This window comes from Salvelinus fontinalis, chromosome 14, assembly GCF_029448725.1.
Source record: "Salvelinus fontinalis isolate EN_2023a chromosome 14, ASM2944872v1, whole genome shotgun sequence".
Taxonomy (NCBI): domain Eukaryota; kingdom Metazoa; phylum Chordata; class Actinopteri; order Salmoniformes; family Salmonidae; genus Salvelinus; species Salvelinus fontinalis.
This window is the reverse complement of record NC_074678.1, coordinates 20,849,136-20,871,586: the sequence shown is the minus strand read 5'-3', so window position 1 is coordinate 20,871,586 and position 22,451 is coordinate 20,849,136. Positions and strand designations below refer to the sequence as shown.

Sequence of the window (22,451 nt, the reverse complement as noted above, 5' to 3'; positions counted from 1 at the left end):
AGATAAACTTCCAGACTGTTTTCTACAGGAAATGCACTTTGTGTGGCCAAACACTTTGCAGTTCTGGGAAAAGGGAACGGGGGATACCTAGTCAGTACAACTGAATGCATTCAACTGAAATGTGTCTTCCGCATTTAACACAACCCCTTTTGAACACTATCTGCACTAGGATCAAATCAAATTCAATTTGTCACATGCTTCGTAAACAACAGGTGTAGACTAACAGTGAAATGCTTGCTGTCCTTTTTAAATGTGTGTGTGAGTGTGGCGTCAGTATGCATGTGTGCTCATGCGATGTGAGGGTGTATGTGGTATATCTGTGTTTGGTGTGTGCGTGTTGGGGTGTCAGTGTAAGTACAGCTGAAGTCGGAAATGTACAAACACGTTAGCCAAATAAATTTAAACTCAGTTCTTCACAATTCCTGACATTTAATCCCAGTAAAATTCCCTGTTTTAGGTTAGTTAGGATCTCCACTTTATTTTAAGAATGTGAAATGTCCGAAAAAAAGTAGAGAGAATGATTTAATTCAGCTTTTTATTTCTTTCATCACATTCCCAGTGGGTCAGAAGTTTACTTACACTCAATTAGTATTTGGTAGCATTGCCTTTAAACTGTTTGACTTGGGTCAATCGTTTCAGGTAGCCTTCCACAAGCTTCCCACAATAAGTTGGGTGAATTTTGGCCCATTCCTCCTGACAGAGCTGGTGTAACTGAGTCAGGTTTGTAGGCCTCCATGCTCGCACACGCTTTTTCAGTTCTGCCCACAAATGTTCTATAGGATTGAGGTCAGGACTTTGTTATGGCCACTCCAATACCTTGACTTTGTTGTCCTTATGCCAATTTGCCACAACTTTGGAAATGTGCTTGGTTTTATTGTCCATTTGGAAGACCCACTTGCAACCAAGCTTTAACTTCCTGACTGATGTCTTGAGATGTTGCTTCAATATATCCACATAATTTTCCATCCTCATGCTGCCATCTATTTTGTGAAGTGCACCAGTCCCTCCTGCAACAAATCACCCCCACAACATGATGCTGCCACCCCTATACTTCACAGTTGGGATGGTGTTCTTCCAAACATAACAATGGTCATTATGGCCAAACAGTTCTATTTTTGTTTCATCAGACCACAGGACATTTCTCCCAAAAATTCAATCTTTGTCCCCATGTGCAGTTGCAAACCGTAGTCTGGCTTTTTTATGCCGGTTTTGGAGCAGTGGCTTCTTCCTTGCTGAGCGGCCTTTCAGGTTATGTTGATATAGGACTCGTTTTACTGTGGATATAGATACTTTTGTACCCGTTTCCTCCAGCATCTTCACAAGGTCTTTTGCTGTTGTTCTGGGATTGATTTGCACTTTTCGCACCAAAGTACGTTCATCTCTAGAAGACAGAATGCGTCTCCTTCCTTAATGTTTATACAGATTAACGTGGTACCTTCAGGCGTTTGGAAACCAGACTTGTGGAGGTCTACAATTTTTGGGTGATTTTGGCTGATTTCTTTTGATTTTCCCATGATGTCAAGCAAAGAGGCACTGAGTTTGAAGGTAGGCTTTGAAATACATCCACAGGTACACCTCCTATTGACTCAAATAATGTCAATTAGCCTATCAGAAGCTTCTAAAGCCATGACATAATTTTATGGAATTTTCTGACCCACTGGAATTGTGATACAGTGTATTATAAATGAAATAATCTGTATGTAAACAATTGTTGGAAAAATGATTTGTGTCATGCACAAAGCAGGTGTCCTAACCGACTTGCCAAAACTATAGTTTGTTAAAAAGGAATTAGTGGAGTGGTTGAAAAATTTGTTTTAATGACTCCAACCTAAGTGTATGTAAACTTCCGACTGTATGCGTGAGTGTGTGGGTAGAGTCCAGTGTGTATGTAGAGTCAGCGGAAGAGAGTTAGTGCAAAATAGGGTCAATGCAGGTAGTCCTGGTAACCATTTGATTGGCTATTGTCATGACGTTGGCAGTGGGGGTAGGTTTATGACAGTCATAAATACCTCTTTCCCCCTTTTTCTCTTCCCTACTGATGTGACATAAGAAAACCCCTTGGTTAACATAGAGATTCTGGGGACATCAGAAAGTGGGGGGGAATGAACTATATTCTGGTAATCCGACCAACTGAACATATGCAGTAGTACTTAAGGTATATTATGTCAGTTCGGTTGCCCTCTGACACATTCTCATCAATGATAGAATGACATAAACTCTACTGTGGAAAGTCTAAATGTCAGAGGTATCGGATTCACATGTAATTGTTGTTTAATTCAAATGTTTGAATATGAAATTATTTGTGAAGAGATTAAATGTAATTTTAGCTTCCAAATGAGAGATTTGGATGTTCATATATTTGGGCTTCTGCTCAACTAGGGGCCCGCCCCTGTGAAGAGACATGGGTTATAAAATGGGTTATATGCTTTTCAGACACACCCCTCTCCCTCCACTATAAAAGCCATTGACAAGAAAATAACTTTCTGTTCCGGGTACGCTAGGATGACGATCCGGTGTCAGAATGGTTCAGATAATAACTACAAAACCAAGCCAACAGCAGCATGGACTTTGATTGTGAATGGTATGAACTTTGAACTCGTATTCACAACAGAAGGGATATCTCCTAGCCGTTGAGTTAGCAACAGCTGCTACAAACGCAGGTTAGGAAGGACAGTCCGAGTATCCCGTCTACTACACACAACGCTACTCCAACGTATCCAGAGACATTCTTCAAAGGACAGAGGACTCGGGTTGGCGACACGGTCCATCTACCACCAACCTACTGAAGCGCAGCTTAGAGTAAATATTTATTGTATTTTCCTTCTTCAAATGGGCGGTAATTTAGAATGCATAAGATACTGTATTTACGATAGCACAGCTTCACCTCTGTTCCAGTCTCCCGCTCTTTCACTAAAATCCCGCCACTTTTCTTTGTGTAACAAGCTGTCATATCTATTCCGCCGGCTAGGGACGTTTATCTGTATGACGGCACTTTGTAATCAAGTCATGATTAAATTGTATATGTGGGATTCTGTGTGATTAGTTAGGTATTTAGTAAATACATAATTAAACCCAATTTTGTATTGCTGATTCAACTTGTTAGCCAGGATTCTTGCAGATAATCAAGGATTTACAACTTTCAGATGAGACTGAATAAACTGACAATTAAGGTGACTGCTATGGATGTAAAATATTACTAAATCTTTAAGAGTTTATTCGGAAGATAACAGCTCTATAAATATTCTTTCATGGTGTCCTTCTCCAGTTAATTAATATTTACATGATTAGTTCAATCAGGTAATATTAATTACGGAGAAATTATTTTATAGAATAGCATGTCATAGCAATTAATCTGGCATAGTCAAAGACACGACACTGTTTAGCAGTCTTGTTAAGCAGTCTCATGGCTTGGGAGTAGAAGCTGTTCCGGGTCCTGTAGGTTCCAGACTCGGTGCATTGGTACCGCTTGCCGTGGTAGCAGAGAGAACAGTCTATGGCTTGGGTGGCTGGGGTCTGACAATTTTTTGGGCCTTCCTCTGACACCGCCTGGTGAAGAGGTACTGGATAGCAGGTAGCTTGGTCCCATTGATGTACTGGGCCATACTCACAACCCTCTGTAGCGCCTTGCGGTCGCTGTAGCGCCTTGCGGTTGGATGCCTTGCAGTTGCCGTACCAAGCAATGATGCAGCCAATTAACATATGGGGGCCCATGCCAAATATTTTCAGCCTCTTGAGGGGAACAGCCACTGAAGTACCCTCTTCACAAAAGTGTGGGTGTGTGGATCATATTATTTCCTTAGTGATGTGGACACAGAGGAACTTGAAGCTCCTGACCTGCTCCACTACAGCCCCAACAATGTATCAATGTGGATGGGGGTATGCTTGCCCCTCCATTTCCTATAGTCCACGATCAGCTCATTTGTCTTGCTGACACTGCGGGAGAGGTTGTTATTCTGGCACCACCCCGCCAGGTCTCTGACCTCCTTCCTATAGGCTGCCTCATTGGTCATAAGTCCTACCACCGTTGTGTTATTAGCAAACTTGATGATGGTGTTGGAGTACTGTGCAGCCACACAGTCATGGGTGAATAGGGAGTACAGGAGGGGACTAAGCCCACACTCCTGAGGGGCCCCCATGTTGATGGTCCGCGTGGCGGATGTATTGTTGCCTACCCTCACCACCAGGGAAAGTCGGGTCTTGAGTCTGGAAATGAGCTTGGGGGGGGCGAAGACTTTGGTGTTGGAAACTGAACTGTACTCAATGAACACCATTATTATAGGTATTTCTTTTGTACAGGTGGATGAGGGCAGTGTGGAATGCAATAAAGATCATCTGTGGATCTGTTGGGGCAGTATGCGGATTGGCGTGGGTCCAGGCCTTTCTAAGAATTTCATGGTTATAGATGTGAGTGCTACGGGGCGACAGTAATTTAGACAGGCTACCTTGGCATTCTTGAGCATGGGGACTGTGGTGGCCTGCTTAAAACAAGTTGGTATTAAAGACCAGGTCAGAGATAGGTTGAAAATGTCTGTGAATACACTTGTCAGCTGGTCAGCGCATGCGCTGAGTACACATCCTGATATTCCATCTGGCCCTGCGGCCTTGTGAATGTTAACCTGTTTAAAGGTCTTACTGACATCGGCTATGGAGAGTGAGATCACACAGTTGTCCGGAACTTCTGGTGCTTTCATGCATGGCTCAGTGTTGCATACCTCGAAAATGAGCATAGAAGGTATTTAGCTAATCTGGTATGCTCACGACACTGGCCAGCTCGTGGCTGGGTTTCCCTTTGCAATTCATAATAGTTTGCAAGCCCTGTCACATCCGTCGAGCAGGGCCGACGTAGTAGGATTAGATCTTAGTCATGTATTGACACTTTGCCTGTTTGATGGCTCGTTGGAGGCCGAAGCGGGATTTCTTATAAGCTTCCATGGCTTATGGTATGTATGTCCACTACCGTTCAAAAGTTTGGGGTCACTTAGAAATGTCCTTGTTTTTGAAAGAAAAGCTACTTTTTTGTCCATTAAAATAACATCAAATTGATCAGAAATACAGTGTAGGCATTGTAAAATGTTGTAAATGACTACTGTAGCTTCATTAAATAGTAACCGCAAAACACCAGTCTCAAGGTCAACAGTGAAAAGGCGACTCCCGGATGCTGGCCTTCTAGACAGAGTTCCTCTGTCCAGTGTCTGTGTTCTTTTGCCCATCTTAATTTTTGCCAGTCTGAGATATGGCTTTTTCTTTGCAACTCTGCCTAGAAGGCCAGCATTCCGGAGTCGCCTCTTCACTGTTGATGTTGTGACTGGTGTTTTGCGGGTACTATTTAATGAAGCTGCCAGTTGAGGACTTGAGGCGTCTGTTTCTCAAACTAGACACTCTAATGTACTTGTCCTCTTGCTCAGTTGTGCACCAGGGCCTCCCACTCCTCTTTCTATTCTGGTTAGAGACATTTTGCTCTGATCTGTGAAGGGAGTAGTACACAGCGTTGCACGAGATCCTCAGTTTATTGGCAATTTCTCGCATGGAATAGCCTTTGTTTCTCAGAACAATAATAGACTGATGAGTTTCAGAAGAAAGTCCTTTGTTTCTGGACATTTTGAGCCTGTAATCGAACCCGCAAATGCTGATGCTCCAAATACTCAACTAGTCTGAAGGCCAGTTTTATTGCTTCTTTAATCAGAACAACAGTTTTCAGCGGTGCAAACAACTGCAAAAGGGTTTTCTAATGCTCAATTAGTCTTTTAAAATTATAAACTTGGATTAGCTAACAACATGGCATTGGAACACAGGTGTAGAAAAGGCCCATGGAGTTGGTGGAATAATCCTTTAATTCATGGCCACTTACTCAGCTGGGCCAGGGGAGCTTTAATTAGGTCAGGTGGCAATGACCGACAGATCTCATCCACATAAAAGGAGGAAAACGGCATCGCATGATCTCGCTGCTTTCTCGTCCTTAACTCCGTCTGCTCGAAGTTCTGTGCGTCCATGAATCCACGTAAGTCCACCGACTCTGTTTCCTTTCATCTGAACTATCTGTTGCGATCGGGAGAGTGGGCCATCAGTTATTGTTTATAGTTATTATTGCGGAGCGCACGCTTCAAACATATTGTGTAATGTGAATTGTAAATGATCGCGTCCATACGGATCCTCATAGGCCAATTATGCAATCGATATGGTTAATAAGACGGAGCTGCTCTTCCTCCCGGGGAAGGACTGTCCGTTCCATGATCTCGCCATCACGGTTGACAACTCCATTGTGTCCTCCTCCCAGAGCGCTAAGAACCTTGGCGTGATCCTGGACAACACCCTGTCGTTCTCCACCAACATCAAGGCGGTGGCCCGTTCCTGTAGGTTCATGCTCTACAACATCCGCAGAGTACGACCCTGCCTCACACAGGAAGCGGGGCAGGTCCTAATCCAGGCACTTGTCATCTCCCGTCTGGATTACTGCAACTCGCTGCTGGCTGGGCTCCCTGCCTGTGCCATTAAACCCCTACAACTCATCCAGAACGCCGCAGCCCGTCTGGTGTTCAACCTTCCCAAGTTCTCTCACGTCACCCCGCTCCTCCGCTCTCTCCACTGGCTTCCAGTTGAAGCTCGCATCCGCTACAAGACCATGGTGCTTGCCTACGGAGCTGTGAGGGGAACGGCACCTCAGTACCTTCAGGCTCTGATCAGGCCCTACACCCAAACAAGGGCACTGCGTTCATCCACCTCTGGCCTGCTCGCCTCCCTACCACTGAGGAAGTACAGTTCCCGCTCAGCCCAGTCAAAACTGTTCGCTGCTCTGGCACCCCAATGGTGGAACAAACTCCCTCACGACGCCAGGACAGCGGAGTCAATCACCACCTTCCGGAGACACCTGAAACCCCACCTCTTCAAGGAATACCTAGGATAAAGCAATCCTTCTGCCCCCCCCCCCTTAAAAGATCTGATGCACTATTGTAAAGTGGCTGTTCCACTGGATGTCATAAGGTGAATGCACCAATTTGTAAGTCGCTCTGGATAAGAGCGTCTGCTAAATGACTTAAATGTAAAATGTAAATGTAAATATGTAATTAAATGAATTACATGTACACATGAAGACAATTGAAAGGGTGAAATGAGAAACGTCATTGTTTGCTAACTGATCGACTTTGATATCAAACTAAAGGATATTATAGATTGAATGACCATTCACTGTTTGAATTTATTTCAAGATTTATGATAAATAGTTAAGAGCCTAAATGACTCACGGGTGATTACTACTAGTACTAGTACTGATTACTATTGACTTCTTAATGAACTGGATTGTTGAATTCCCTAATTATGTTAATAATGAATGATTGTTATGATTTGATCTTTGTGATTATGAATTTGATACATGGTATTTTGTGTTCTTTGTTATGCAGCACAGACTACTCAGTAAATATACCACTTTATGGTTAAAGGAATTCCTGCCTCAGTCTCATCCATTCCTCTGTCACCTGACACGTGACCACCTGTTCACCTTCACTGTCAGTCATCTTACCTGTCCAGCTACCCACACAGATTCCACTAATCTTTCAACAGGAGTGACGGTTGCTGATAATGGGCCTCTATACGCCTACGTAGATATTCCATAAAAAATCAGCTGTTTCCAGATACAATAGTCATTTACAACATTAACAATGTCTACACTGTATTTCTGATCAATTTGATCTTATTTTAAAAATGGACAAAAAAAAATGAGCTTTTCTTTCAAAAACAAGGACATTTCTAAGTGACCCCAAACCTTTGAAAGGTGGTGTACGTACGGTCACTATGAGGATATCAAGTTCACTAGAATAACTAGATATTCACATTCCCCAATACAAAATCCCATCTTCCTTGGGTTCATGTCATGATACAGCTGTATTTTCACAACAAAATAACATTATATTAGGTATTACCCTGTAGTATTTTATGTCTGGCCATATCAGTAGGTTGTCGCAGAGTGTTTAATTCATATATATATATATGTAGGCAGGGTGTCATGGTATTAAATAAACCCCAGATGAGACGTATTGTAAACAATGATAGATACTGAATTTGTGGGTATATGTGCACACAGCAACAGTTTATGAAAATATATGAAAGTGGAAAAACCGAAAATAAAATGCTCTCCCTTAAAAGCCAGCCTCAAGGTATCTATAATGGGTTATTTATCTTTAAGACATTTTATCCATGTTTGTTAATCAAATCTCTTTATAGCTGCAGAAACATTTATATCTACTGGGCCTGGTTTTGTCGCCCACATGGGTATTGTGCATATCTCTCCTCCTCACTGGACCTTCTGCTCAGCCAGGAATGCTTTTCTCCCACCACGCTGACCCAGAATACTTCATGATGGGGGATATGTAAATACTACTGGAGTCGTGTTGCCATGAGAGACAGGGTGAGGTGAGCGAGAAGGTGGGTGGTAACTGAAGAGGTGTTACATGTGCCAGTCAATCTGTCAGCGCCAGGGGAGAACGACTGCCCCCTCATTGAAGCCATGGAAGTTGAAGGCCGACCATAGTACTGCAGGCATTGTTAGCAGAAAACAGGACCCCCATTATATGGGACAAAATAATTGCTTCTAATACACCAGAAAGTATTCACACCCCTTGACCCTTTGCACATTTTGTTGTGTTACAGCCTGAATATAAAATGGATTCAACTGAGATTGTTTTGTTACTGACCTACACACAATACCCCACAATGTCGAAATAGAATGATTTTTTTCTAAAATGTTAACAAATGAATAAAAAATCTAAAGCTGAAATATCTTGAATCAATAAGTATTCAACCCCTTTGTTATGGCAAGCCTTAAATTCAGGAGTAAAAATGTACTTAACAAGTCACATAATAAGTTGCTTGTCCAATAATAGTGTTTAATATTTTTGGGTGCTTTTTACCCCTTTTTCGTGATATCCAATTGGTAGTTACAGTCTCTGTAACTCCCCTACCGACTCGGGAGAGGCAGAGGTCGAGAGCCATGCGTCCTACGAAACACAACCCTGCCAAGCCGCACTGGGTCTCCCGATCACAGCCAGCTGTGACACAGCCTGGGATCGAACCCGGGAATGTAGTGAAGCCTTAGGTACTGTAGTGAAGCCTAAGCCCAGTGCCTTAGGCCGCTGCACCACTCGGGAGGGCTTTAACATGATTTTTGAATGACTACCTCATCTCTGTATCCCACACACAATTAATTAATTGTAGTTACTCCACAATACTAACCTAATTGACAGAGTGAAAAGAAGGATGTCTGTACAGAATTCAAATAGTCATAAATATGCATCCTGTTTGCAAAAAGGAACTAATGTAATACTGCAAAAAAACTGTGGCAAAGCAATTCACTTTTGTCCTAAATACAAAATGTTGTGTTTTGGACAAATCCATAACACATTACCGAGTACCACTCTCCATATTTTCAAGCATAGTGGTAGCTGAATCATGTTATAGGTATGCTTGTAATCGTTAATGACTGGGGAGTTTTTCAGGATAAAATTAAACAGAATGGAGCCAAGCACAGGCAATATCCTAGAGGAAAACCTGGTGCAGTCAGCTTTCCACCAGACACTGGGAGATTAATTCACATTCCAGTAGGTCAGTAACCTAAAACACACAAGGCCAAATCTACACTGGAGTTGCTTAACATGAAGACAGTGAATGTTCCTGAGTGGCCGAGTTACAATTTCAACTTAAATCTGCTTGAAAATCTATGGCAAGACCTGAAAATGGTTGTTTAGCAATTAAGGCTTGAAGAATTTTGCACAATCCAGGTTTAGAAAGCGCTTCGAGATTTACCCAAAAAGAATAGCAAGTGTAATCGCTGCCAAATGTGACTCTAACATGTATTGACTTATCTAATGAAGATATACATTTATTAGTGTTTTATTTTTCTAATGTTGGAAGTTTTTTCTTACACTGGCAGAGTATTTTGTGTAGATAAAAAAAAAAAAAATCTATTTTAATCCCACTTCAAATCAAATGTTCACATTATGTCACATGCACCGAATACAACAGGTGTAGACCTTACAGTGAAATGCTTACTTACAAGCCCTTAACCAACAATACAGTTAAGAAATAAGTGTTTTGTAAAAAATAGATAAGGAAAAAATAAATCATTAAAGAGCAGCAGTAAAATAACAGTAGCGAGGCTATATACAGGGGGTACCAGTACAGAGTCAATGTGCGGGGGCACATGTTAGTCGAGGTCATTGAGGTAATATGTACATGTGGGTAGAGTTAAAGTGATTATGCATAGATCAAAAACAGTGAGTAGCAGCAGCGTAAAAGAGGGGTCTGGGTAGCTCTTTGATTAGATGTCCAGGAGTCTTATGGCTTGGGGGTAGAAACTGTTAAGAAGCCTTTTGGACCAAGACTTGGCACTCCAGTACCGCGTGCCATGCGGTACCAGAGAGAACAGTCTATGACTAGGGCGGCTGGAGTCTGACAATTTTAAGGGCCTTCCTCCGACACCGCCTGGCATAGAGGTCCTGGATGGCAGGAAGTTGGCCCCAGTGATGTACTGGGCCGTACGCACTACCTTCTGTAGTGCCTTGTGGTCGGATCCTGAGCAGTTGCCATACCAGACAGTGATGCAACCAGTCAGGATGCTCTCGATGGTGCAGCTGTAGAACATTTTGAGAATCTGAGGACCCATGGCAAATCTTTTGAGTCTCCTGAGGGGGAAAAGGTTTGTCGTGCGCTCTTCTCGACTGTCTTGGTGTGTTTGGACCATGAACGTCTGTTGGTGCTGACACCAAGGAACTTGAAGCTCTCAACCTGCTCCACTACAGCCCCGTCGATGAGAATGGGGGTCTGCTCGGTCCTCCTTCTCCTGTATTCCACAATCATCTCCTTTGTCTTGATCACATTGAGGGAGAGGTTGTTATCCTGGTACCACACGTCCAATGTCTCTGAGCTTTGTACATGTGTCTCTGTATGTGGAGTAAAGGTGGTCCAGATTTTTTTTACACCTCTGGTTGCACATTTAACATGCTGGTAGAAATGAGGTAGAACACATTTAAGTTTCCCTGCATTAAAATCCCCTGCCACTAGGAGCGCCGCCAGTGCATTTTCCTGATTGAGTGAAGTCATAGTCCCAGCATCGGTTTGTAGTGGTAAATAGACAGCTACAAAGAATATAGAAAAACAACTTAGTTAATAGTGTAGTCTACAGCTTATCATGAGATACTCTACCTCAGGCGAGCAAAACCTAGAGACTTCCTTACCATTAGATTCCGTACATCAGCTGTTGTTTACAAATATACACAGACCGCCACTCCCTGTCTTACCGGAGGCGGCTGTTATATCTTGCCGATGCAGCATAAAACCGGCCAGCTGAATGTTATGCATGTCCTCGTTCAGCCACGACTCGGTGAAACATAAGATAGTACAGTTTTAAGGTCCCGTTGGAAGGATATGTGATCATAGTTCATCTATTTTGTTATCCAATGATTGTACGTTGGCTAATAGTACTGATGGCAGAGGCAGATTACCCACTCGCCGTCAGATCCTTACAAGGCAGCCCTAACTACCTCCCCGATATCTCCGTCTCTGTCTCATGCAAATCACGGGGATTTGGGCCTTGTCAGGTGTCTAGTAAATCCTTTGCATCTGACTCGTTAATAAAGAAACAAATCAGTTTTTGGTCATAAGAGACGGTGGTAGAAACATTATGTAGAACATAATTTACAAAAAAAAAAACTAACACAATTGGTTAGGAGACTAAAACGGCAGACATCTCCTCCGGCGCCATTATCTAGCAAAAAAAAATAGTTTTGGGGAAAAATCCAAGGGGTGTGAATACTTTCTGAAGGCCCTATAGTCCTTGAACAGATTTTTTTTTTTATTGCACACAGAAGAAGTTATAAGGACAATTTAGTTGCAAATGTCGGCCTTCAACTTGAGTTACTCAATGAGAGGGGGCAACACTGAGCTAGCTTGCAACGTCACTTCCTGGAGTAGTTCAAACTGTTCATGTTATGTCTTCATGAGATGCCATCTTAATTTGGCTTCATTGCGCCATTGAGTCTTCACATAGGAATGAATGGTGTCACGTGATCTATGGCTTTGTCCCTTCATATATACAGTAATTTGTCAGAGCTTTTCACAGACACCCAACACCAGAGACAGTGGATACCTCTGTGGGCTCTATTTTAACAAACCTAATGCAATGGTAAATCGTAGCGTTATAGATTCGGGGGTGTGTCAGAAATATTTTTTCTATTTTCACAACCAGAATGATGGGCGCAGTAGCTGGCGGTAGTGTGAAAGGGCTGGGTTTTGATGAATAAAGTTGTGGGATTGTCGAGGCTTGGCCCCTCACTGGGCAAACAGAACGTGCTCCATGGCTAAATATGTGGTTGCTTCAAGTTGTGTATTTATGGTGTTATGTATTGCATTATCCTCAACCCCAATTTGAATATTAGTTGGTTATATTCTAGTTTGTTAAATAGCCTGCCCCATATTTGCTAAATATGTCTGCAGTCCACACTGTTGTAATTGCATCAATATGGAAATACATTGTTAAACATAGGCTATAGCATTCACAATGATAGGGGCTAGGCCTACTGTACATTTGAAATAATTTAATTTGAATTTAACCCTTATTTTTACCAGGTAAGTTGACAGAAAAAATTCTCATTTACAGCAAAAACCTGGGGAACAGTTACAGGAGAGAAGAATGAGTCAATTGGAAGCTTGGGAATGATTAGGTGGCCGTGAAGGTATGAGGGCCAGATTGGGAATTTGGCCAGGACACCAGGGTTAAAACACCCCTACTATTCTGATAAGTGCCATGTTGTAACTGCAGTCCTCCTCCTCTTCATCAGATGAGGAGGAGTAGTGATCGAACCAAGGCGCAGCGTAGTGAAATGACATGATTTATTGAACACGACGGAAAAACAAACTTGCATAAACAAACAAAACAAATAAACGATGCAGACAGACCTGAACGACGAACTTACATATAACGTGAAGAACGCAATGAACAGGAACAGACTACATAAAACGAACAAACCGCAAACAGTCCCGTATGGTGCAAACATATACACAGACACAGGAGACAATCACCCACAACGAACACTGTGAAACCACCTACCTAAATATGACTCCTAATTAGAGGAACGCCAAACACCGGCCTCTAATTAAGAGCCATACCAGGCAACCCAATAAACCAACATAGAAACAGAAAACATAGAAATGCCCACCCAACTCACGTCCTGACCAACTAACACATAAAATTAACAGAAAACAGGTCAGGAACGTGACACATGTGCTCTTTAGTGGCCAGAGACCCATTTAACCTCCCATCAGAAAGACAGTACACTACACAGGGCAATGTCCCCAATCACTGCCCTGGGGGATTGTGATATTTTTTGGGACAATATGAAAGTCTCTCCCATCCAGGGACCGACCAGGACCAACCCTGCTTAGCTTCAGTGGCAAGCTAGCAGTGGGACGCAGGTTGGTATGCTGCTGAATAAAATTGCAGTCTGGACATGCCAAATGTAGTCAATAAGCAAGATTAAATTCACTAGGCTATAAAAAGGCCTAAAAAGACTGTATAATTGTTATCAAATTCTACAACTTGTTTTAAATAGGCTTTGTCTAAATAGTTACAGGCACCATAATTGCTCCTTGTGGGCATATAATACAGACAACTTAAACTATGGAGGGTTTTATGCACATCCAAACTTTTCACAGGAGCTGGATAATGATCCAATATAAAGAGAATGAGGAAATGTCCACTCACTGTGATACTGCTCGCAAATGTAATGTTTTATAAACATCATGGAACCATCTTACAGATCATATTAGCACTTATCCAGAATTAGCAGCTGAAATTACATTGCATTCGAGCCATGTATGTTCTCACCATAAACCAATTAACGATACATCTTTCTAATAAGTTTGTTTTTTGTTTCATTTGATTAAAAACCAATCTGTTTTTTAAACCAACAACAATTTGTCTAAATAGGATCGAGTCAGAAATATACCATAAATCGCTTCTCTCATTTCATGGCACTGTGTGCACATGTAGGCCTAAATGTCTTTACGCCTAATATTCACACTTCTATACAAAATACTAGGCTCCTCTCAATTCTATCGTTGTCTACAGTATGTGCAAGGCAAATATTTTTTTTTACCTGGTTGATATGGCATTATAGGAAGACAGACAATAGTTTGGAGGAGCGTGTCTTTGATAATTGGACGAGGGGATGGATACTCTACCATTTAGCCACATCAACGAGACTGCAGTAGAGAGCGTTCCGAGTTTGAAGTTCCTTGGAGTCCATATCACCAAGGACTTGTCATGGACCAATAAAACCACCACTCGTGTCAAGAGTGCACAACAGCGTCTCTATTTCCTAAGGCGGCTGAAGAACTTTGGCATGCTGCCCTGTGTCCTCTACAAATACGATCGCTGCACCATCGAGAACATCCTGACCAGTTGCATCAAAAAAAATTCCAAGCACTCTCAGTAGACCATTTAAAATCTCCTTATTCATAGTCTACTTGGCCACGATAAAAAGACACACTATTAGGCTATGCTTGTTTAAAAAAAAATAATCTAATTAAATGGGGGTGGATTTTTTTTTTCTAAATACGAGATTCACCTGCACAAAAGGCACATCTCTCCTTCCATGGGCACTGTGCATCATGGCTGGATAGGGTGCGCTTTCGCTCTCAAAATCCATGCCAGTATCTACTGCATTACAGTTAAGACCTGCTTTTTGTGAGTCTTAAAACCTCCCATTAGCACTGCATGAAATTGTGACTTTTGCGCTTGTGAAGGACACACCTCAAATATTGCCACCCCTTCAACCTCAGCGTAAGCAAGCTGATGTCAGACAGGTAAATAGCCGAACCTGGCGTTAGGTTTGGAAAATGCCAGTGCAACAGTTTTTACATGACGAAATTGCAAACTAATGTGCACCTCCTGCATCTCTGTGCTGGCACCCAATTCTCTGTGAATAACTGGATTTACTTTTTGAATTGCGTCCATTAAACAATTTGTCCAAACACCATAAGGTTGAGAAATGGAAGGGGCAAAGAGACCTCTAATGGAAATTGGAGGGGCAGAGAGTAGCTTGTATTGCTTTACTAAAACCCATTAAGAGAAATATGTCACAGAGTCAGACTCTTCATGTACACGGTCACTTCTGTGTTAGAGCCACAATAGCAGTAGTACTAGGAGACTAGTACAAATTAACATAGTTTATGAGAATCTCATGGCCACAGACCTTTTATTTGTATCCATTATAGGTAGTTTCATCAAAAAAGAGGGAGTCATACAAAAAGACACTCAACACCACAGAATACAGTCATTCACTGAGCAAAATAGTCCTTGACGGTGAAAAATAACAGTAAAAGGAAAGAAATGGATGTTCTCTCAATGGGATTTTGTATCTAAATAATAAACATGAATGAATGAAATGAATTTTGGCTGACGATATTAGGCAGATCTAGGTAACTACTGTATTCTCTGTATGTAGTCTATTAAAATCAAAGCTATCTCAGTATATCTAATGTATGAAATAGAGTTTCAGTTTTATTAATTAATCAGTCCTCTCTGCTTGTTAAAGTCAATTTTCCCCTGACGAAGAAATATGGGCTGATTTTGCCAAGTGAAACCTTTTCTAAAACACATTTAGAAGAAAATGAAGAAAATACACAAGCACAGCAGAGTTTCACCCGACAAGAGGGTTGGTGAAATTGGAGATGCTATCTCATGTTCTGATTGATTGCCTGTGAACTCTTTTGAACATAAGAAACAAAACAAATCTGTGCAGAAATGTCAAAGCAATATGCAGAGTACAGAATTCATCTCCCTTCACCTATCAACAATGTGTATGTCTGAACAGCAGCCATTTCTGACTGGGAAATTCACAACATCCGAGTCTATTCAGGCACAAAAGGGATACTCAGGCAGATTTCTTACATGGCCTGGATATTTTGAAGGGAGACTAGACCGGGACCAAGTCATCAGCATCGAAACAATTCTTTCTACAAAAACCCTTCAGGTCTCTGCTGAAAACAACGTGTTGTGTTTATTACCATGTTATAAACACAACACTTTGGGGGAGCAGGCAGCCTAGTGGTTAGAGCGTTGGACTAGTAACCAAAAGGTTGCAAGATCGAATCCCCGAGCTGACAAGGTAAAAATCTGTCGTTCTGCCACTGAACAAGGCAGTTAACCTACTGTTACTAGGCCATCATTGAAAATAAGAATTTGTTCTTAACTGACATGCCTAGTTAAATAAAGATAAAACAATTAAACTTGTTTGATACCCCATCCAGAGATAGCACAGAAATATAACTACCAGTTTGAGGCTTGATTGTTCATCCATATTCATGTAATTTAAAGGTCACCAACAATGTTCATTATAGCATCCTCTCACCTCTCTCTACGCCCCCCCCCTCGCATTCTTCATGCACCTACAGTACCAGTCAAAAGTTTGGACAGACACCTACTCATTCAAGGGTTTTTCTTTATTTTTAGAATAATAGTGAAGACATCACAGCTATGAAATAACACATCTAAATATATTTTATATTTGAGATTCTTCAAAGTAGCCACCCTTCTTTACTTTGAACACTCTTTCAACCAGCTTCAGCTGGAATGCTTTTCCACCAGTCTTGAAGGAGTTCCCACATATGCTAAGCAGGTGTTGACTGCTTTTCCTTCACTCTGATGTCCAACTCATCTCAATTGGGTTGAGGTCGGGTGATTGTGGAGGCCAGGTCATCGGATGCAGCACTCCATCACTCTCTTTCTTGGTCAAATAGCAATTACACAGTCTGGAGGTGTGTTGGGTCATTGTCCTGTTGAAAAACAAATGATAGTCCCACTAAGCACACACCTGATGGGATGGCGTATCGCTGCAGAATGCTCTGGTAGCCATGCTGGTTAAGTGTGCCTTGAATTCTAAATAAATCACTGACAGTGTCACCAGCAAAGCACCCCCACTCGATCACATCTCCTCCTCCATGCTTCACGGTGGAAACCACGCATGCAGAGATCATCCGTTGACCTACTCTGCATCTCACAAAGACAGGTTGGTTGGAACCAAAAATGGCAAAATAGCACTCAGACCAAAGGACAGATTTCCACCGGTCTAATGACCATTGCTTGTGTTCTTTGGCCCAAGCGAGTCTCTTCTTATTGGTGTCCTTTAGTAGTGGTTTCTTCGCAGCAATTCAACCATGAAGTTTTGATTCTTGCAGTCTCCTCTGAACAGTTCATTTTGAGATGTGGCTGTTACTTCAGCTCTGTGAAGCATTTATTTGGGCTGCAATCTGAGGTGCAGTTAACTCTAATGAATTTATCCTCTGCAGCAGAGGTAACTCTGGGTCTTCCTTTACGGCGGTCCTCATGAGAGCCAGTTTTATCATAGCGCTTGACGGTTTTTGTGACTGCACTTGAAGAAACGTTCAAAGTTCTTGACATTTTCCAGATTGACTGACCTTCATGTCTTAAATAAATTATGGAGTGTAATTTCTCTTTGCTTATTTGAGCTGTTCTTGCCATAATATGGAATTAGCCCTATTTGGTGAAAACTATCTTCTGTATACCACCCCGACCTTGTCACAACACAACTGATTGGCTCAAACGCATTAAGAAGGAAAGAAATTCCACAAAGTAACTTTTAACAAGGCACACCTGTTAATTTAAATGCATTCCAGGTGACTACCTCATGAAGCTGGTTGAGAGAATGCCAAGTGAGTATGCAAAGCTGTAATCAAGGCAAAGGGTGGCTACTTTGAAGAATCTCAAATCTCAAATATATTTTATATGATACCAGATGTCTTCAAGTGCAGTCACTGGATCCTGGACTTCCTGATGGGCTGCCCCCAGGTGGTAAGAGGAGGCAACAACACGTCTGCCATGCTGATCATCAACACTGGAGCCCCTCATGGGTGTGTACTCAGTTCCCACCTGTACTCCCTGTTCACCCACATACTCCCTGTACTCCCTGCTGACACCGACAACGATGAGACAGCCTATAGGGAGTAGGTCAGAGAACTGGCAGTGTGGTGCTAGGACAACAACCTCTCCCTCAATGTGAGCAAGAATAAGGAGCTGGTCGTGGACTACAGGTAAAGGCGGGCCAGACCAGCCCCCATTAACATCAATGGGGCTGTAGTGGAGAGGGTTGAGAGCTTCAAGTTCCTTGGTGTCCACATCACCAACAAACTATCATGGTCCAAACACACCAAGACACTCATGAAGAGGGCACGACAAAACCTTTTCCCCCTCAGAAGACTGAAAAGACTTGGCATGGGTCCCCAGATCCGCAAAGTTCTACAGCTGCACCATCAAGAGCATCCTGACCGGTTGCATCACCGCCTGGTATGGCAGCTGCTCGGCATCTGACCGTAAAGCGCTACAGAGGGTAGTGCGTACGGCCCAGTACATCACTCGGGCCAAGCTTCCTGCAATCCAGGACCTATATAATAGGCCGTGTCAGAGGAAAGCCCATAAAATTGTCAGACTCCAGTCACCCAAATCATTAACTGTTTTCTCTGCTACCGCACGGCAAGCGGTACCGGACCGCCAAGTCTAGGACAAAAAGGCTCCTCAACAGCTTCTACCCCCAAGCCCCAAGACTGCTGAACAATTAATCAAATGGCCACCGGACTATTACATTTTTTATTTACATTTATTTGGTAAATATTGTCTTAACTCTTCTTGAACTGCACTGCTGGTTAAGGTTTTGAAAGAAAGCATTTCACGGTAAGGTCTGCACTTGTATTCTGCGCATGTGACAAATAAAGTTGATTTGATTATTCTACAATGTAGAAAATAGTAAAAATAAAGAAAACCCTGGAACAAGTACTGTAGGTGTCCAAACCTTTGACTGGTACTTTACAAGGCAGCTAAACTTCACAGGGAATGTTTATCATAATACAGTCTCACCTCTCTCTCAGCACAATGACTTTCGGCTGTGTCCGACACCTCTTGCTGAGGGTGAAGAGTTTGTTGACGATTCGTCGGGATTTGGCAATGAGCTGTCTGCTGCTGAGCTCCAGCTGTCTGTAGCGTTGGTGGATGGCCGGCTCCATCTTCCAGAAGTACTGGATGGCAGATGTGTTGAGGGCGTAGAACGTCGGGAGTCTCCGCAAAAAGTTCTGGAACTCCTCTGAAAGGCAGACAGGTGTGGAGAGGTTTAATGCCCTCTTGTCGTTCTGGTCCGCTTATTTATTTATATGATACTGTTCATTTTGTCTGATAAAGTCAGACGGCATTAAGGGATCACTTTAGAGAGAGCACATGGGACTTGGTTTGCCGGGCCGCGGTGGGGGAAAATGGAAGTGATGCATTTGCTAATAGAAAGAGGCAGAACTAAATGTAGGTCTGTGTCTCTGTTTGAAACACCAAGAACCCAGCCAGCTCCTGGCAAAGCAAGCTCATGGCTCTGTGTGCAGAGGCACAACAGCCAAACAGATAGAAAAGCAGCAAAAAACATTACTTTGCTTCATGGTAAGTGTTAGGCTTAACGAGTCAAAGGGGGCATCGCAGGAATGAACAAAAATCTATTTTCAGAGCAATCGATATATGCTTTCATGATTGAATAGATTTTTCAGAATTCAATTCTAACTAATCTGTAATGAGAAAGTGACAGTGATATTTACAATTGACAGTGATGTTGATTATCTCAGATTACAATAGTAATTTGCTCTCAAAGTGATTAGCCATGGTGTAATATGTACTGCTGTGAAATGAATAACTTCTAAAAAATAACTAACACAATGGAATTTTTGATAAACCATCGCTATATTAGGATAGAGAGATCTCAGATTGCAATTAGAAGTAAACGTAGTAGTGTCTTTACGGCCATTAGATTCCATGATGTGCTCGGTAAAGGATGTTTACATGTTTTAAATCAGCCTCCAGCTGCTGCATTCAAATGAATTAGTGTGCTCCATTGCACCCTGAGTAAACCTGCTTAGGCTGGCACCATTCCCGGGACACACACACACACAAAAAAGTCTGTTCATGCCAAGACTAGAGCGCTGTTTCACTGCCACGAGAATGACACCTCATCCCTGAAAGCCAGGCCTCTTCCCACCATTATTATCTTGTCAGAGGCTGAAAACAGCTAGGTAACAATGCTTCTCTCTTAATGCCTTCCCACAGCTCTGCGGCGAACCACTGCAGAACTACAGGTACTGAACCACGGCAAATTAAACAGCTCACATCAACAATGCAGTAGGGCAGATGGTGTGGATGGTATAATTGGTCCAACTGGCTCAGACAGTTAAACTATAATGCTGCCAACATCAAGGTTGTGGGTTTAGTCCCTCGCATGGGCCATGTGAATTAAACATACAGTGCCTTCAGAAAGTATTCATACCCCTTGACTTACTCCACATTATGTTTTATTACAGCCTGAATTCTAAATGGATTAAATATAACTTTTTCCTCACCCATTGACACAATACCCTATAATGACAAGGTGAAAACATGTTTTCAAATTATTATTTTATAAATATTTCATATACATAAGTGTTCACAACCCTGAGTCAATACAGTACATGTTAAAATCACCAGCGGTTACGGCTGTGAAAGACGGAGTCTTCCTGGGTAAGGCTCTACGAGCTTTCCACACCTGGATTGTACAATATTTGCACATTATTCTTTAAAATAATTATTAAAGTTCTGTCAAGTTGGTTGTTTATCATTGCTAGACAGTCATTTTCAAGTGTAGCCATATATTTTCAAGCAAATTAAAGTAAAAAAATGTAACCAGGCTACTCAGGAACATTCAATGTTGTCTTGGGAAGCAACTTGTGTATATTTGGCCTTGTGTTTTGGATAATGTCATGCTGAAAGGTGAATTTGTCTCCCAGTGTCTGTTAGAAAACAGACAACCAGGTTTTCCTCTAGGATTGTGCTTAGCTATTCTGTTTATTTTTATCTTAAAAAAACTCCCTAGTCCTTGCCGATGACAAGCATATCCATAACATGATACCACCATGCTTTAAAAAATGAAGAGTGGTACTCAGTGATGTGTTGGATTTGCCCCAAACAGAACACTTGGTATTCAGGACATAAGGTTAATTTATTTTTCCAAATGTTTTGCCATTTTACTTTACTGCCTTATTGCAAACAGGATGCATGTTTTGGAATATTTTTATTCTGTAGAGGCTTCCTTTTCACTCCGTCAATTAGGTTAGTATTGTGGAGTAACTACAATGTTGTTGATCCATCCTTAGTTTTCTCCGATCACAGCCATTAATCACCCTCTAACTGTTTTAAAGTCACCATTGGCCTCATGGTGAAATCCTTGAGCAGTTTCCTTCCTCTCCAGCTACGGAGTTAGGAAGGACGCCTGTATCTTTGTAGTGATTGGGTGTAGAAAAGCACCAGGGATATTCAATGTCTGCCCTTCTTGGCGAGGATTTGGGAAACCTCCATGGTCTTTGTGGTTAATTCTGTGTTTGAAATTCACTGCTCGACTGAGGGACCTTACAGATAATTGTGTGTGTGTGGGGAACAGAGTTCAGGTTTTCAAAAATCATGTTAAACACTATTATTGCACACAGAGTTCATACTTGCATTTGTGCAAGTATATTGAATGTTACAAATTCTCTATATACACCATTGTGAGTGTATCGTCAATGTCATACTCCCATACCCGACTCCTCAAAGTCCTGGTTGGCCATGTTCCAGGTGTCTCTGATGTGCAGTAGGCTGGCCTCCATGGCCCTCAGGTCCACGCCGGGGCAGTTACACTGGGGGAAGCCTGGGCTGCAGCGGCACCAACAGTCATTGTCTCGGCACACAAACTGACCCTCCTCGTTACAGCCGATGTAGCTCAGAGCAGCCTGGACAAACCTGACCCTCAGGTACTCTGGTAGGATGGCCTGGAGACCTGGGGAGAGGACATGGTACAGTTTATTTATGACAACACTGGCTAAACTACAAGACAAATTACTGTAATAATGTAAACTAGACTCAAATACTGTATTAACTAAAGACTTTCTACTGTAAGTTAATATAGGACAGAAGAGGTATTTTCTGGTCACTTTATAGATACATTTCCACTGGTTTGTTCATACATGTCTACAAATCCCTGTGATCCACTTAGGAATCCAGAGGTTCGGTTTCCAATGACAGACAAAGACGAATTGAAGCTAAATTCCTTCTGACACTCTGGTGCCTCTTGTCTAACGTTTGGCAGAGAATATAAACTGTGACAATTCCATCAGAATGTCTGGGTGGGTTCAATTATGGATGGCCGACCTTGCAGATTAATCTTGTTTTCAGGGCTCTGAACCAGAACAGAGCTGACTGAGTCCAGGTTGTCATAGTTACTGCATCCAAGAGGGCCCGTCCTGGTTTCGGTCACCTAACGGGAAAGACAGAGGCACATGGCAATACTCCACTACACTGTAAGAGAGCCACTAAAGTCATAAAAAATGTAGGGATGCAGAGCTGAATGTCATGT

The 22,451-nt window shown here is 42.2% G+C and overlaps 1 protein-coding gene across 1 annotated transcript in view; it reads right to left on the bottom strand.

Annotated features, from left to right (window-relative positions):
- LOC129869600 (BMP/retinoic acid-inducible neural-specific protein 3-like) overlaps positions 1-22,451 on the bottom strand; it is a 66,891-nt gene that overhangs the window by 1,904 nt on the left and 42,536 nt on the right. Inside the window, exons 5-7 of the mRNA XM_055944144.1 lie at positions 22,247-22,352; positions 21,639-21,875; positions 18,917-19,139 (exon numbers count right to left, since the gene is read on the bottom strand). Coding sequence (XP_055800119.1) covers positions 18,917-19,139; positions 21,639-21,875; positions 22,247-22,352 — 566 coding nt within the window. The remainder of the gene's footprint in view (positions 1-18,916; positions 19,140-21,638; positions 21,876-22,246; positions 22,353-22,451) is intronic.